The following is an 18,582-nucleotide window of genomic DNA, read 5'->3' as shown; positions in this document are numbered from 1 at the left end:
CTACAGAGAGACTTGGACAGGCTGGGAGAGTGGGCAAAGAAGTGACAGATGGAATACAGGGCGGGATTCTCCGACCCCACGCAGGGTCGGAGAATTGGCGGGAAGCGGCGTGATTTCCGCTCCCGCAGGTCTCCTAATTCTCCCGCCGGTAAAAAACCGGCGTTGTGCAAATCCCGCCGGCAGCCTGTGAAAACAGCTGGCGCCAGCGGGATTTCATTTTTTAAAAACTCACCTTTAAATCTCCGGCCCGGATGGGCCGAAGTCCTGCCGCTGGGAGGCCTTCTCCCGCCGCCGAGGTGTACACCACCTCAGAAACGGCGGACTCAGCGGCGCGAGCGGGCCCCCGGGGTCCTGGGGGGGGCGGGGGGCGATCGGACCCGGGGGGGTGCCCCCACGGAAGCCTGGCCCGCGATCGGGGCCCCCCGCTCACTCCGCGGGGCAGTGCCGTGGGGGCACTCTTTCTCCTTCCGCGCCGCCACGGCCTCTGCCATGGCGGACGCGGAGGAGAACCCCGCATCGCGCATGCGCCGGCAGTGACGTCAGCGGCAGCTGGCCGCTGACCTCACTGCCGGCGCATGCGCGACCGCCGAAAGCCTTTCGGCCAGCCCCGCTACCGACTGCGCCGGGTGTTTGCGCCAGTCTACCGGTGCAAACTGCTCCGGCGCGGGGCTGGCCCCCAAAGGTGGGGAGAATTCCCCACCTTTGGAGGAGGCGCGACCCCTGAGTGGTTGGCGCCACTCCCCTACGCCGGCACCCTCCGTCACGCCGGGTAGGGGAGAATCCCGCCCACAATGTGGAAAAGTGTGAGATGATGCACTTTGGAAGGAGTGATGAAGGCATAGACTATTTACTAAATGGGGAAATGCTGAGAAAATCAGAAGCACAAAGTGATAGAGATGAGGAGGAATTTATTCAGCCAGAGGGTGGTGAATCTGTGGAACTGCCGCAGAAGGCTGAATAGGCCAAATCACTGAGTGTCTTTAAGACAGAGATAGATAGGTTCTTGATTAATAAGGGGATCAGGGTTTATAGGGAGAAGGCAGGAGAAAGGGGATGAGAAAAATATCAGCCATGATTGAATGGCGGAGCAGAGTCGATGGGCCGAGCAGCCGAATTCTGCTCCTATGTCTTCTGGTCTTCTGGAGAATTTCCATTTCATTCCTGACTTGTGCCTTGTAGATGGTGGACAGGCTTTGGGGGGTCAGGGGTGAGTTACTCACCGTAGGATTCCTAGCCTTTGACCTGCCCTGGTAGCCACAGTATTAATGTGGCTAGTCCAGTTCAGCTTCTGATCAATGGTAATCCCCAAGATGTTGATTGTGGGGGATTTAGCAATGGTAATGCCATTGAATGTCAAGGGGCGGTGGTTAGATCCTCTCTTGTTGGAGATGGTTGTTGTCTGGCACTTGTGTGTCATCTCATATTCTGCCCCTCACCAAATCTTTATGCAATGGGGCCAACTTCTGGGTGCCTTCTTACAGGAGTCGTGAACCAGAAGCTGCATTCGGGAACCTTTTGAAATGTCTTCCCCCACGTTTGCCTAAATTCACAAAGTAGTTCATTGGTTGTTAAGCACCTTGTGGTGTCTTGAGGATATGAAAGGTGCTTTACAACCACAAGCTCTTAAATTAATCAGTAAATACTAAAAGTACAGTCAAGTACAACACAAATCTATTGGCATTAGTAATGGGTCACTTACCCTATTCTCACCAAGCAAAACATCCATCTCTCACTGTTATTACCTCCTTGTTTCCTCCAAACAGTGACTATTGCTACATTCTCCAACTGTCTGCATTCCCAGTACCATTATGACATGCATGGGTAGGGACGACACGGTGGCGCAGTGGTTAGCACTGCTGCCTCACGTCGCCAAAGACCCAGGTTCGATCCCAGCTCTGGGTCACTTTCCATGTAGAGTTTGCACAATCTCCCAGGTCCACGATCCAAAGATGTGCAGGATAGGTGGATTGACCATGCTAAAACCAAACAAAAAGACATGCATGGGCTAAAATCTCTTCTTGTTTAACTTTGGCAAAACTGAATTTGCTATTTTGGACTCTGGAAGTACTTGTGTGTCTCTGACCTTTACTTCATCAATGTTCTTGCCTACAGCCTTGGTATAGAGCAATCATGCAAGTCATAAAGTTATCCCTGTAATGTCAAACAGCATTACTTTGTAATATGAAATTATATAGTTCCTTGAATCATTTAGTGATCCAAAAAGCTAATACAAAATCACACATTTGCAGGTCCATGAGGCTGGATGGAGGAGCTTTTAGCCGCTTGTATCCAAAAGACAGTGAGATGGAATTTCTGTGATCCAGCAGATGTCAAAGGATCACTTGGGAACTCAGTATTTTAATCTCTGATATATTTAATAAATAGATAACAATACAAGTATTTCTGGAAGAGCCCTACAGATCAATATCATGGAATCGCTCATAAGGTTTAATCATTTTCTTAACTATTTTTGCACCTGATCTGACTTCAGCCTAGTTTTGGATCTTTGTTTCATGCCAAATGGTAACCTGGGGCTTTAAGTTGATGGTCAATTTTGCAGAAACCTGTTCTCTGGTATTAACTTCACTGAACTGCCTGGTGAGGCGCACATTAATATGGATGCTTTGTGCCATGCCACTGTAACACTTCACAGTTCAGGAACATTTGCACCCACTCAGCCTCTGAAGCCACGATGGTCAATGAGGATGTCCACCATCAAAATTCAACCCCTAGGTGCCTAGGCTTGCCAACTTTGGGATGGCTTCCCTCGCTCGCCTGTTACAACATGAAACATGAGGAAAGTATTTCATTCGGTTTTTTAAAAAAGTCATTTAGTTCTAAGTATCTGTTTTGGTTCAGTAAGCACAAAGAAGGTGTTCCCACTTTCTGTCTGGGAAATGTTGGACAAGGACTACTATGTAGCTGTATGAAGTTAAAATGTCAAAGTCTGGCTATTTGCAGTTGTAACCAAAATAAATGGTCTGTGACTTCAAATCTGTGCAAATGTGGTATTCTGACGGATTCTTGTTTGATATAGAAAATCAACTGAGGTTCCTACTCTTATTGCTGTCCAGTGCCAACTAATGTAACATGTATGTGTCTGGCTGATGGGTAAGGAAAAGGTTGGGCGTGGCTTGTTGGCCTTCACAATCATTCTGCAAATATTCGCTGTCAAGTGCTCATGAATAATAGCCACTTGTGAAAGGTATTGGATGGTAGCCGTCATCTGTTGAACAGTACCTCACTGACCTAATTTCTTCTGGATAGGAGGGGACCAAATTGGAAAAGAAAGTTCCAAAGAAGCTCAAATTGGACACAAAAAGTTAACCCTGTTTCTCTCTCCACAGATACTGCCAGACCTGCTGTGTTTTTCCAGCGCTTATGGATCTCCAGTGTCCATAGTATTTTGCTTTTATTATTTTGGGTAGCACAGTTATCCTGGCTGAATTGTTAATGGCTGGGATTTCCAAATTTATCGGACAGGGTGGAGGCTAAGCAAAGCTACCACGATACAACTAGGAAAGTGTATTGAACTCAGGCGAATGATATACGTTTCAAACAGACGGTTTAGTATATGTGTGGAACTTTGGTGGAGGACTGAAATAGTTGCCTGAAAGAGTTATTGCCAGGACTGGGCCAGTACCCTACATCACAGACCTACAGGGGCCATGGGGCGAGAAAGTACATCGACCATCTCAGGAGGAGAGAATCCAGCATCTCGGAAAAGGGGCAGGTGGACCCATTCCCAGTTACCAATATACCACTTGCTGAGGTGGGGGTGTTAGAAAAGAGATCGTCTCAAGGGAATTCTTCAATGGCCACCAAGGGAGATGATGTGGTCGTCAGCACAACCCTTGTTGTGAACTCTTCAGCAACAGCAGGCAGATCTGTAGCTTCAGGAGTTCCTAATCTGGAAGAGTCGATTTGAGACATTGGCAAGAGTTAGGAAGTCGCCTGATAGACTTACCTTCGGAACTTTGTTTTAAGCTCCAATACTGAAACCCTTTTGTATGTAAAGAACTGTAAAGAAGAGTTTCTCTGTTTCTGTACTTCCGGGATCCGTAAGGGAAAGAGGGGGGAGGAAAATGGTAGTGTGTCCCCTTTAAAGGGTGGCTTCGCAGGTCAGGAGATGGGCCTACGACCTATTGGGAAACAAGTATGCAAGTCACACTATCAGGAGTTTAGATGCGGTTCTGGTCACTGGGGCTTGGTCAGAGTTAGCCCGGGAGTTGTGGGAACAAGTATTAGTTGTGCTGTCCAGTGCATATTATTTGCCTTTGTTCAGTACACCTCTTTTATGTTTCAACACTGCTTTGTCCATTGCCTCGCAACACAATAACATGGAGCTGACCTGGTCTATGCCGGCCCACCTTGCAGCCATAACTTGCTAATGAAGCAGGCTAATGAAGGGCCGAGTGGGACATGAGCAGCATCAAGAGCACGTTACTGATGCTGCTGGGACTGCAAGAGGGGGAGGAGGCTCATTGATCCCCAGGTATAGGCAAGTCCGGGGACTTGGGCAGGGAGGATTTGGTCAAGTTGGGGAGGGGGTTATGGGGTTAAGGCTGCTGGTGGTAGGATGAAAAAGGGGAGGGGGCGTTCCCTGATAGGCAAAGGGCAGCCTCTGTAGTTAGACTCCTTGCTTGCCCTTCGAAGATATTGATCAAAACATTGGGCTGCACGCTCCTGCCTGACACAATCATTCTATGGCAGGGGTGGGCAAACTACGGCCCGCGGGCCGCATGCGGCCCGCCAAAGGTCTTTATGCGGCCCACCAAGATCAAGTCATAAAATTTTAATTTTTTATATTTTTTTTATAAGGTTAATGGGGGGGGCTGTTGGGTTACTGGTATAGGGTGGATACGTTGACTTGAGTAGGGTGATCATTGCTCAGCACAACATCGAGGGCCGAAGGGCCTGTTCTGTGCTGTACTGTTCTATGTTCTATTTTCTATATGAGGCACCCAGAATCATAACCGGGTGAAGCGCCATTTTTGAAAAGTAGAGAAAAAGAGGGCTAAAGGCAGGATGCTGCCGGGGGAAGCGCTGAGGTATATGCCGCACGCTAATTGGTTACAACCGGGACTATTAATTAATATACTATGCGGCCCTTTAAAATTGTGAATTTCTGAATGTGGCCCTTGCACGGAAAAGTTTGCCCACCCCTGTTCTATGGCATCGACAATGTATTATCAGGGTCAGTTTGCTTCGTAACCAGACTAATTGACGCTTGATTTTATAAATATGGCTGTGGGCTTCCAGTTTCAGTGCCCACCCTTGCATATTCATAGAATTCCTACAGCACAGAAGGAGGCCAAGAAAGATCACCCTGCTTAGGCCCACACTTCCACCTATCCCCTTAACGGGTGAGCTCTGGGATGGGTGGGAATGTGGGGCGGGATTCTCCGACCCCACGCAGGGTCGGAGAATTGGCGGGAAGCGGCGTGATTTCCGCTCCCGCAGGTCTCCTAATTCTCCCGCCGGTAAAAAACCGGCGTTGTGCAAATCCCGCCGGCAGCCTGTGAAAACAGCTGGCGCCGGCGGGATTTCTTTTTTTAACAACTAACCTTAAATCTCCGGCCCGGATGGGCCGAAGTCCCGCCGCTGGGAGGCCTTCTCCCGCCGCCGAGGTGTACACCACCTCGGAAACGGCGGACTCAGCGGCGCGAGCGGGCCCCCGGGGTCCTGGGGGGGGCGGGGGGCGATCGGACCCGGGGGGGTGCCCCCACGGAGGCCTGGACCGCGATCGGGGCCCCCCGCTCACTCCGCGGGGCAGTGCCGTGGGGGCACTCTTTCTCCTTCCGCGCCGCCACGGCCTCCGCCATGGCGGACGCGGAGGAGAACCCCGCATCGCGCATGCGCCGGCAGTGAGGTCAGCGGCCAGCTGCCGCTGACGTCACTGCCGGCGCATGCGCCGACCGCCGAAAGCCTTTCGGCCAGCCCCGCTTCCGACTGCGCCGGGTGTTTGCGCCAGTCTACCGGTGCAAACTGCTCCGGCGCGGGGCTGGCCCCCAAAGGTGGGGAGAATTCCCCACCTTTGGAGGAGGCGCGACCCCTGAGTGGTTGGCGCCACTCCCCTACGCCGGCACCCTCCGTCACGCCGGGTAGGGGAGAATCCCGCCCGTGGTGTGGTGGGCACCCGTCCTATTTTACACCCCCTCCCCCATGTCCAGTGGAGGGGTGTAAAATGCAGCCCCTCATCTGAATTGAGGAAGGACGCAGCAGAAAGTGGATGGTTTAAACCCATGATTGAAAGCTTGCTTGTCAAGTTTTCAACTTTTGCTGTTTGCCTGTACAATCAGGCTGGAAACTCTGCTGCTGCTGCTGCTGGTGCTTTTCTGCTCAATAGTAAGTGATTTTAACACCAGGAAAAGGCATTGAAGGTGCCATTACTTCATGAGCTTTGAATTGCAGGTCAGCTTTTAATCCACTTCCTTAATTACCTGTACTAGTAACTAACCAATTCTGTGCAAAAGCAAAGTGCTACAGATGCTGGAGATCTAAAATAAAAACAGAAAATGTTGGAAGCACTGAGCAGGTCAGATAACGTCTGTGGAGGGAAACAGAGTTAACGTTTCAGATTGATGACTAAGCCAATTTCAATGCACACTCTGGGTATATTACTGTAAGTGTGATTGGATGAGTTTTATCTGTTGCTAGTGTGCTGTAGAAAAGACTGGGAACCACAAGTGCCCCTTTAAAAAGACTGCTCGTGGATTGCAATTATCAATGTGCAGTGATGGGGATTATATGTGTCTCTGGTTATTCCAGTTACCAGATTGTCTTGGTATAGGCTGTTTTTATCTTGTCAGTGCTATTTATTTCCAAAACATTAAAAAAAAACTTACAAATTACTGTGGATGCTGAAATCTGGATGACTCAAAACATTAGGGGCGGAATTCACCGACCCCCTGCGCCGCGCCGGTCGGTGGGTCCCCCGTGGCGATTCTCCGGCCCGCGATGGACCGAAGTCCTGCCGCTGACAGGCCTCTCCCGCCGGCGGGAATCAAAACACCTACCTGATTGGCGGCGCGGGCGGGCTCCGGGGTCCGGTGGGGGGGGGGGGGGGGAGAGGGGCGATCTGGGCCCACCGATCGGTGGGCGGGCCTGTGCCGTGGGAGCACTCTTTATCTTCTGCCCCGCCATGGCCTTCACCATGGCGGGGGCGGAAGAGACCCCCACCCCTGTGCATGCGCCGGTGTGACGTCAGCAGCCGCTGACACATCGGCGCATGTGCGGACTTCCCCCGGCCGGCGAAGGCCTTTCGGCCTCGGCTGGCGGGGCGCCAAAGGCCGTTCACGCCGGCCGGCGGAGCGGGAGCCACTCCGGCACGGGCCTAGCCCCTCAATGTGAGGGCTTGGCCCCTAAAGGTGCGGAGAGTTCCGCATCTTTGGGGAGGCCCGACGCCAGAGTGGTTCACGCCACTCCGTCCCGCCGGGACCCCCCCCCGCCCCGCCGGGTAGGGGAGAATCCCTGCCTAGCTTCCTTCTCTCTCCACAGATGCTGTCAGGCCTGCTGAGATTGTCCAGTGTTTTCCGTGTTTGTCCGCAAAAGAAATCTTGATTTGACCATGTACCTTTCTGTGACTACCAGCTAGAGCAATTTGATTAATAGACTGAATAAGTGGTCAGTGTGAGATTTCGCTGGGTAACTTAAAAAGCTGCTGTATTTGCATCCAGTTAAGCAAGTGATGGGTCTGTCATTCTGCAGCTTTAATGTTTCAAGTGCGGACTTTCTTCTTCAGGTTGTCCCTGTGGGTACAGAAGGAAGAAAGACTTGTGTTTTTATAGCAGATTTCATGAACTCAGAACATCCCAAAGCACCTTACAACCAACAAAGTACTGTTGAAGTGCAGCCACTCACTGCTGTAATGCAGGAATTTCCATTGAAAGAAAATACACTAGCAATGGCCATGTTTTCATTGTTAAAATAACTTCTGGGTCTGTAATGCTAAGAGACTGCCTCACTTACACTATGGAATGCAAATAGCAGAGAATTTTCATGTGGTGTCCTAGCCTAATTGAGAACTGAATAAACCCCCACCATCCCAATCCATCCTACACACTTGGGCCTGAGACCAGTCACTATTGTAGAGTTGGCCTGAATTATGCGATACCAACCTAGTTTATGCTCAAATATGTACTGCTGCTGAGCAGCACGGCAGTGCAGTGGTTAGCAGTGCTGCCTCACGGCGCCACGGTCCCAGGTTCAATCCCGGCTCTGGGCCACTGTCCGTGTGGAGTTTGCACATTCTCCCTGTGTTTGCGTGGGTTTCGCCCCCACAACCCAAAGATGTGCAGGCTAGGTGGATTGGCCACGCTAAATAACCCCATAATTGGAAAAAATGAATTGGGTACTCTAAATTTTTTTTTTAAACGTACTGCTTCAAAAGTGTTTGGTTTCCAACCCTGTGTACCCAGCCGTTCAGTAATCCTAGCATTTCAATCATTTCAATTCTATTACCTGAGAGTAGAAGTGATGCCACATGTTAACATTTCATTCATTCAGCCCGATATTTGGAGTCTCTCGTATGTTTGAAGGGAATAGTGCAAATCAATAATTTCTGCCTATTGAAATGTGTCTGACCTATCTGATAAAAGCAAAGCTTCTCATTTGAATACATTTTAAAAATTAATTTTCTTCTCTTTAACAGTCAGTTCAAGCTTCTGAATATGTGCGGATGGAAGCAGTCCCCATGTTGATAAATAATGTGAAAATGGAATCTTCTACATTGCTACGTGATCTAAAAACAGATGCACCAGTGTTACTAAGCAACATTAAAATGGAACCACCAGAGGAACTACTTTCAAATGATGACAACCAGCCTCAGACAGAACCTGTTGATCTGTCCTTAAACAAATCTAGGACCTCACCTGTAGCGCCATTGGTTTCATCTTCGCTTCCAGTTGTAACAGCAGTCTCTTCGTGCTCTTCTTCGGACTTCTCATCTGGGGGACCAGTCAATGTTACTTCAGCCATCCCAGCAGTATTATCACCAGGCTCTATCTTGGCCTCGTCTCAGGGAGTTGGAGGACAGCAGATCCTGCACGTTATACACACTGTACCATCAATCAATTTACCCAGCAAAATGGGAAACCTCCAGCACATACCTGTGGTTGTCCAGTCATTGCCTGTAGTCTACACAACAGTGCAGCCAGACGGTGTAACATCATCAATCACTGTCCCTCTGATAGGAGATGATGGGAAAAGTGAAGGTGCAGGTGAGAAATACGACTGGACATAATGTGATAATTTCTGCAACAAAGTTGTGCTCTATCTCTTCCCTTTTATTGAGTAATCATATTAATGAATAAATCGGTTATTTTCCCATTTGTACAGCCTTGTGACTGTGCTGTGATTGGAGATTCAGGTGCAACTCACCAACACATGCTGACTACAGATTTTTAAAAATATAAAACTGGAACTTGAAATTGATGTGTCCATTTAAGACGGTTCAGAAATTAACTCACTCAATTCTAGGAACTGATTCTAGTTGTGGAAATTGGCGGCTTGGAGTTGTGGTATCTTACTACCGAACACCAAACTGAAAGGGAAGGTGGTAGAACGGTTTCTCAAAGAAGCTGATGTGTTTCATTCTTTGTTGTTGAATATTCTGTATTCTTTTAAGCTAGGCATCCAATTTTGTAACACTTTTTGTTCAATTCATTGTATGAAGTATTACAATAGATATTTCACTTTAGGCTGCTCAAAGTTGAAGACATTTAACAAAAAAAGGTTGCATTATATTAGCTCTATTGATATAGGAATATTTATTCTCCACATAGCCTGTGTAATTGTGTGCCTGAGATTATTTCTACAAAGCATTCAGATGAATCTTTAAACGGTGATAGGTTTTGTGCAAAAGTTGAAAGAAAATGGTCATCTTCTGATCACCAGTCAGTGAAAGATCAGAGTTGCTGCCCTGATGGCTCAGCACATTACTTTTCAGCAAAAAGTGGAGCCAAATAGATTTAGAAAGTCCCAGGTTCAAATCCCAAGCTAATTTCAGCAACTGCTCTGGTGAGTTAGTAAGAATAGTCCGGGGTTAGAGAAAGGTAAAGTTGGTCACGGTTCCTGTCAAAGAGACAGGATCAATCTTGAATATCCTGCTTAATTTTCTCTGTCAAGATGCACCCATGAAGAATTGATCTTGTTTTTTTAAAGAAAAGTCAGTAAGTGTGACAGTGGAGCTGCTGGAATGTAGTAGTAAAGAAAATTAACTTTCTTTTCAGAAAGCCATGCATTTATATAGTGCCTTTCCCAACTTCATGACATCTAAAAGAGTTTTACAGCCAATGAAGTACTTTTGAAGTGTAGTCACTGTTGTAATGTAAGAAATGTGGGCTGTTCCTGTGACCATAACTTTGGGATGAAGGTGTTACCAACTGAGTCACAACTGAAATTCAGGTAGGGAACTTGCCATACTAAACTGGTGTGGTCTATATGTGACTCCAGTCCCAAGTTTTTGACTCTGAAGTAAACAAGAGAGCCTCTTGGTTAACATCAAAACCAACTATCAGTAATTCAAGAAGATAGCACATCACCATCTTCACAGTGCAGTCTGGGTTAGGCAATGAAGATTGATTTCGTGGCCAACACATCCACCCCAAGAACAAATAGTTTTAATGGATATTGTGCCAGTTGCTATCTGTCTCTTGTGGAACTGTAACCCCTGAAAGGAGTTGATGCATTCGAGGAGAAGCTTGACGAGCTTGCAAAAGTCTGTCACTTTTTGCAATATGCACTGGTTTCAACTTACTTATTTTGGCCATTAATCAGTGCAATGCCCAGAAAATGATGCTCCAGTGATGTTCTATGAACTGCATCTATGAAACCTGTAACCTGGATATTAGTAAAGTGACCATTAACAAATTGTTTTCTCAGGTTTTGAGCTTAATCGTTCAAAATGTGACCAGTGATTCATTGAAAATGTGAACTTCTCAAGCCAAATGTTTAGTAGCTAAATTCTGATGTTGGTGTCACAGAAACCAAATTATTAAAGAAATTGGGGCTACCACATTTTTATATGCACAGTGGTTAGCACAGTTGCTTCACAGCTCCAGGGTCCCAGGTTCGATTCCCGGCTTGGGTCACTGTGTGGAGTCTGCACTTTCTCCCTCGGTCTGCGTGGGTTTCTTCCGGGTGCTCTGATTTCCTCCCATAGTCCAAAGATGTGCAGGTTAGGTGGATTGGCCATGATAAATTGCCCTTAGTGTCCAAAAAGGTTAGGTGGTGTTACTAGGTTACGGGGATAGAATGGAGGCACGGGCTTAAGTATGGTGCTCTTTCCAAGGGCCGGTTGCAGACTCGATGGGCTGAATGGCCTCCCTCTGCACTGTAAATTCTATGATAATCCAGATTCAAAATTTGCATGGTCCTTCATGCTACAATCTTCCTATTTTTTCTTTCCGAGTTGGGGTTTTCTCCTCTTGCTGGTACATCTGGTTAGAGCAGGTGGCTTGATCCTAGACCACAGGGATGTCGAGCAACCCAATAAAATACTCCATCCAGTGAATAGATGCATGGACTCACTTACAAAGCATGAGAGTCCCATGCAAAGTGTCATCGGTCTGAAGTGTCAGAGCCAAAGGCAACCGAGGAAAGGTTTTACCTATATTGGAGACCAAAATATTTTTTTTTTCTGCATAAAAGTCATAACTAGAGTGTGATTAGAGTAAGACTTATAGAACATAGAACATAGAACATAGAACAGTACAGCACAGAACAGGCCCTTCGGCCCTCGATGCTGTGCCGAGCCATGATCACCCTGCTCAAACCCAAGTATCCACCCTATACCCGTAACCCAAACCCCCCCCCCCCCCCCCCCCCCCCCCCCCCCCCTTAACCTTACTTTTTTTTAGGACACTACGGGCAATTTAGCATGGCCAATCCACCTAACCCGCACATCTTTGGGCTGTGGGAGGAAACCGGAGCACCCGGAGGAAACCCACGCACACACGGGGAGGACGTGCAGACTCCGCACAGACAGTGACCCAGCCGGGAATCGAACCTGGGACCCTGGAGCTGTGAAGCATTTATGCTAACCACCATGCTACCGTGTTGCCCAACTTATGGACAATTGGTTAGAGAGAGAGAGAGATAGAAATGATCTACATTCCTCCAGTAGGAAAAAGTGCAGAAACCTGATCAGTGTGTGATGGAATAGTTTTGTCAATGCCTTGTGACTAAAATACAAAATGTCATTGTTTAACTGACGGAATATATGTTATATATAAACAACAGTACAGAGGCTGTATTTTTTACAGAAATCCACATTGTAATTAATTTAAGTGTAGTTTTACAAATCTTTATAGCCATTTTAAAATAATGCGCCATGGTTGCTATTTCAAGATGTTTTTGAGTTGTAATTTCTGGCAGTTATTCCCGCTTTCCAACTATATTGCGTTTAAATGTGGGTGTGTGTTCCCTTATGGGGTAATAGGTAGAGCTACAGAGGGATTGTATTCTAATTATAGTTTGTCAGTTAGTGTGAAACTTAAGTTTTTTAATTTCAACTTTACATTTTGGACAGGAATAGCCATGCACTTTATTAATATGCTCTTCTCACTGCTCACAGCCTCTACTGGGTCAAATCTCCTTTCGGGTTCTTCACCCTAACCCTGAATTTGCACTTTTCTCCTGTTTTCTCTTCGCTCTCCTCATACTCTCTTCAGAGACGGACTTACACTTTTGGGGACCCCATGCTCTCCCTCTTTGTGGGGGCCCAGCGCATGCCCAACCTGGGTGATGAGCCGCCCGGGTGACGCTGCTTTCCGCCCCGAGTGACGCCCCGCTCCAGATGATGCCGTGTCCTGCCCCGGATGACACCGCATCCCTCCCCGGATGACATCAGGGTGACATCACTCCCCGCCCGCTATCTCGTGTGATGCCGCGTCTCACCCCGGATTACACCCTGCCCGGGATTACGCCCCGCCCAGGTGACGTTGTTCCCCGCCCCACCTCATGTTACGCCATGCCCCGCCTGGGTGGCGCCCTACCCCACCCCAATGATGTTGAGCCCCGCCCTCAATGATATTCAGCCCCGCCCTCAATGACATTGAGGTCCATCCCAATGATGGCGAGCTCCACCCTGAATGACATCAAGCTCCACCCCAATGATGCTGAGCCCTGCCCTCAATGACGCCGAGCTCCACCCCAATGATGTCGAGCCCCGCCTCCAATGACATTGAGCCCAGCCCCCAATGATGATGAGCCCTGCCCCCAATGATGTTGAGCCCCACCCCAATAACATTCAGCCCCGCCTCCAATGATGTTGGGTCCCACCCCAATGATGTTGACCCCGCCCCCAATGATGTCAAGCCCTGCCCCAATGAAGTCAAGCCCTGCCCCAATGACATCAAGCCCCGCCCCAAATGATGTTGAGCCCTCCCCCCAATGACGTTGAGCCTACCCTAATGATGTCGTGCCACAGCCCAATGATGCCGAATCCCACCCCCAATGACGACAAGCCTACCCCAATGACGTAGAACTCCATGCCAATGATGTCGAGCCCCGCCCCCAATGATGCTAATGCCTCCTGACCCCACCCAACCTCAACTCACACAATGCAAGGCACAGAAACCCCAAATCACTGTTTGGCACACTGCTGTAGTGCTCTTTAATAATAATAATCTTTCTTGTCACAAGTAGGCTTAACATTGCTGTAAAAATCCCGTAGTTGCCACATTCCGTCTCCTGTTTGGGTACACAGAGGGGGAATTTAGAATGTCTTTTGGGACTTGTGGGTGGAAACCAGAGCATCCGGAGGAAACGCAGCCCTTGGAAAGATTAGCCTGTATTACTTGATAACTTGAAATGCAAGCCTACCTGATGTCAGCATGACGGTGGAGATAGATGGTCAATATTGAGATCTCTGTGTCTTGAGGTGAGCAAACATGAACTGGCTGATGAGGAACATGATGTAGAAATCCGCACACTAGCGCAGGTCAGAAAGAGCCAGAAAAAGTCCAGTGTGGGAGTAAATACTCCAATGAAGTGGAATGTCTAGTCCAAGGCACGGTAGCACAGTGGTTAGCACATTTGCTTCACAGCTCCAGGGTCCCAGGTTCGATTCCCGGCTTGGGTCACTGTCTCTGCGGAGTCTGCACGTTCTTCCTGTGTGTGCCTGGGTTTCCTCCGGGTGTTCCGGTTTCCTACCACAGTCCGAAGATGTGCAGGTTAGGTGGATTGGCCATGCTAAATTGCCCTTAGCGTCCAAAAGGGTTAGATGGGGTTACTGGGTTATGGAGATAGGGTGGAGGTGTGGGCTTAGTTAGGGTGATCTTTCCATGTGCCTGTGCAGACTCGATGGACCGAATGGCCTCCTTCTGCATTGTAAATTCTACGATCTATGATCAGTGACTTTGCTGGCAACTGTCTGGCAGGATTCCATTCTTTAATTGCCCAGAGGAGTATGAAGAGATTTTCTGAAGACCAGTAAAGAGCAATGGGGAATGGTGGTTACTCACCAGTTATAACTGTCTGCATGTGATCACCAGTCATTACATCAGACCAGCTTATGTCCTCTCTTGGAGAACAGAATCTAGACTGAAGAATGTGGTAGATAGATAGATTTTAAAAGATTTTCTTGCTTGTTACCCCGAGGATTACTCCGGGGCCCTGCTAGCCCCCTTCAGGTAGGAGAATCATCTGGACTTTCTTCAGGAAAGTCCAGAGTGAAACGTCTGTGTTTTGACGTAGGAGTGGGGACATCGCCCGATTATTAGAGAATCCCGCCCAGTATTCCAGATCGGTCTCACCAAAACACTAAACAACTGTAGCAAGACTTCCTTATTCTTGTACTCCAATCAACATGCAGTAAAGGGCAAATTGTCATTTACCTTCCTAGTTGCTTGCTGTACCTGTATGTTAACGTTCTGTGTTCCTTTACAGCACACCCAAGTTACAACACTTACTTACCTTATAAAGTTTCTCACCTTATAAAGAAAAAAATCTTTTTTTTCTTACTAACTTCACACTTCCCTATATTATACTCCACGTGTCATCTATATATATGTGAACCCTTATTTTGTCTAGTAACCTTTTGAGTGCCACCTTATCGAATGTCTTTTGGAAATTCAGGTACATTGCATCTACTGATTCCCCTTTATCTACCCTACTCGTTACAGCCCAAGCAAAACTCTAACAATATAGAAACATAGAAATAGATGCCAGAGGAGGCCATTCAGCCCTTCAGGCCTGCTCCGCCATTTATTATGATCATGGCAGATCATCAAGTACAATACCCTGATCCCACCTTAGCCCGAAGAGCTGTATCTAATTCCGTCTTGAAATTACACACAACGTTTTGGCCTCAACTACTTTCTGTGGTAGCGAATTCTACAGATTTACCACTCTGAGTGACGAAATTTTTACTCACCTCAGTCCTAAAAGGTTTACCCCTTACCTTTAAACTATGACCCCTAGTTCTTTAGCATCATTTAAGAGGCATCTAGACAGGTATATGAACGGGCGGCAACAGAGGGAAGTAGACCTTGGAAAATAGGAGACAGGTTTAGATAAATGATCTGGATCGGCGCAGGCTGGGAGGGCCGAAGGGCCTATTCCTGTGCTGTAATTTTCTTTGTTCTTTCTTAGTTCTGGACTCCCTCACCACCGGGTGAACATTCTTTCTGAATGTACCCTGTCTAATCCTGTTAGGACTTTATGGGCGGGATTTTCTGACCCCCCGCCGGGTGGGAGAATCGCCGGGGGGCGGCGTGAATCCCGCCCCGCCGTTCCGACAGCGGCTGCGAAATTCTCCGGCGCCGGTTTTTGGGCGGGGATCGCGACGCGCCGGTTGGGGGCCGTTGGCAGCGCGCCCCCCCCCCCCGGGCAATTCTCCGGGCCCCAATGGGGCAAGCGGCCACCTCTTTTTGGCCAGTCCCGCTAGTGTGCAGGGAGATCCAGCCCTGGGGGGGGGGGGCACGGTGGCCTGACCCGCGATCGGGGCCCACCGACCTGCAGGCGGGCCTGGGGCACTCTTTCCCTCCGTGCCGGCCTCTGTAAGGCTCCGTGATGGCCGGCGCGGAGAAGAAACCCCCTGCACATGCGCAGGAAACGCACCGGCGGTTCTGCGCATGGCCAGACAACGCTGGCGGTCCTGCGCCTTCGCCAGCCGGCGGAGGCCCTTCGGCACAGCCTAGCCCCCGGAAGTGCGGAGGACTCCGCACCTTCCGGGCGGCCTGATGCCGGAGTGGTTCATGACAGTCTTTGGCGCCCCGCCGATCGCGGAGAATCCTGCCCTATAAATTTCTATGAATTCCCCTCTCACTCTTCAAAACTCCAATGAATATAATCCTAACCGACTTAGTCTCTCCTCATGTGACAGTCCCGCTATCCCAGGAATCAGCATGGTAAACCTTTGCTGCACTCCCACCATAGCAAGACCATCCTTCCTCAGGTAAGGACACCAAAACTGCACACAATACCCTAGGTGTGGCCTCACCAATGCCCTATACAATTGCAGTGAAACATCTCTACTCCTATACTCAAATCATCTTGCTCTGAAGGCCAACAACCATTTGCCTCTTTACTGCCTGCTGTACTTGGGTGCTTACTTGCAGAGTCTGATAACTATGTCAAACAGGCTTCCCATTTCATAAAACCATGTTAACTTGTTCTAATGATATTATGTTTTTCTAAGTGCATTGTTAAAACATAAACGTTTAGAGCATTTTCCCAACATCTGGGGGGAAATTCTCCTACCCCCAGCAGGGTCGGAGAATCTCCCGGGGCCGCCGTAAATCCCGCCCCCCCCGTGGCAGAAATTCTCCGCCACCCGGGAATTGGCGGGGGCGGGAATCGCGCCACGTCGAGCAGCGAGCCCCCTGCGGCGATTCTCTGGCCCGCGATGGACTGTGGGAGGAAACCGGAGCACCCGGAGGAAACCCACGCAGACACTGGGAGAACGTACAAACTCCACACAGACAGTGACACAAGCCAGGAATCGAACCTGGGACCCTGGAGCTGTGAAGCAACTGTGCTATCCACTGTGCTACCGTGCTGCCAAATTGTTGATATGTGTCGGTAGATGTATTGGTCAAATGCTGGAAGGATAGATGGACTTTGTCCATGCTCAGGTTTATGCTTGGTCATTTCTGGCTAAAAGGTTAAATTTCACAACTAACACATTGTTCCCTCATGTTTGTTCCATATTCTTTCTCTCGTCTTTGCTACCCAACTGCATTTGTGAGTTTGGGCAGAGGATGTGGGCATGCGATTCACGCAAAGATGATATGCGAGAGAGGGTCGAAGCCAAAGTGCACTTTCCGTTCATGTGGAGAGGGAATCCTCAGCATGGTTAATGAACAGACCCATCTTCCTGAGCTGCTCCATTCACAGTACACCAGTTAAGCAAAGGCAGTTGGAAGCAGCGGATATCATCATTGCAGCAATCAGCAGCTGGATGCGCTGCCAGGACTGTGCGGCACACACCTGGAGCTGGCACAGTGCAAGAGGTTGAAGTGCACTGCAGCAGATTATCGGTTTACTTGCTAATCTGATTTATGTCATTTTGCAGCAGACTGCTTTTTGGCAAATATGTGATAGCAAGAATAACTATAATTCTTTGAAATCCACTGCACCATCGACACATGACAACATTTTCAACCCACTCTTTCTTTTCGATTTCATTGTTGTTTAATTACGGCGCTGCTGTGTTTACATTGTCCCCCTGGGTTCCTGGGGATCTTCCAGCAAATTCGTAGTGGACAGTCAGGAGAACTCCAAATGCCGCAGCACTTGTTCAGCACACAGCAAGCATATTACTTTAGGGCATTTAGAAAAGCAATTGGACATGTACCTGGAGAGGACTAATTTGCAAGGTTAACTGTGCGAGGAAAAGGCTGAGGTGTGGGAATAACCCAGGATAGCTCTTTCAAAGATTTGGCATGCTTCTTCACACGCTAGTCAGAAAGTTCCCGCAATCAGTGTGGCATTTTGTGCCACTGGGGAAGTTGGAAATCCTTGGGCCTCCCTCTATCATCATTAATTTGCGATTTGTTACCATTGACTCTTGACCTCGCCATTAATCATCCACATAAAGTCTACCCACAATCATGTTTGACCTACCTTCGGTAGACATTGACCTTCCTTGTACAGTTCAGCTTCGTCCATCTATCCCCCATGCATTTTCTTAGAGTTGCCACCTCCTCCCCTTCCTTGGTCAGCCATGCCCCATACCCCTTCAACAATTGCCATCTGATCTCAAAGCAGCAATGCCGCCTCTCCCCGGTTCAACACAATTCCCATAGAGGAAAAGCAGCACCTATTTTGTCCAAATCCACCAGGAAGGCAACCTCTCTCTCCTGCTGCACATAACCTTTAACCTGTTGTGAATTTGAGGACACGTGTTTCTCATTTCCAACAGTCCAATTTAATCTGCCTAGGTGTGTTTTAATTGGCATGGTAATGTATTAAAAATAGGTTCCTAACACTTGCCGCTAAGAAGCATTCCCCACCTTCATTTGCCACTAATTTAACTTTCATCCCGCAGCAGGAAGCTGACATTTTACCTCACACTCAACTAAGTCTGCCTCAGGGCAGCACGGTGGTGCAGTGGTAGCATTGCAGTCTCACGGC

The 18,582-nt window shown here is 48.5% G+C and overlaps 1 protein-coding gene across 9 annotated transcripts in view; it reads left to right on the top strand.

Annotated features, from left to right (window-relative positions):
* Nucleotides 1–18,582, top strand: part of LOC119951340 (Krueppel-like factor 12) — a 210,150-nt gene that overhangs the window by 152,111 nt on the left and 39,457 nt on the right. For all 9 annotated transcript variants that reach the window (XM_038774459.1, XM_038774461.1, XM_038774462.1 and 6 more), the window contains one exon: nucleotides 8,654–9,221. In XM_038774459.1, the coding sequence (XP_038630387.1) occupies nucleotides 8,654–9,221 (568 nt within the window). The remainder of the gene's footprint in view (nucleotides 1–8,653; nucleotides 9,222–18,582) is intronic.

Source organism: Scyliorhinus canicula, chromosome 17, assembly GCF_902713615.1.
Source record: "Scyliorhinus canicula chromosome 17, sScyCan1.1, whole genome shotgun sequence".
Lineage (NCBI taxonomy): Eukaryota > Metazoa > Chordata > Chondrichthyes > Carcharhiniformes > Scyliorhinidae > Scyliorhinus > Scyliorhinus canicula.
Note: the sequence above shows the minus strand (reverse complement) of the source record. Positions and strands in the feature narration are given on the sequence as shown.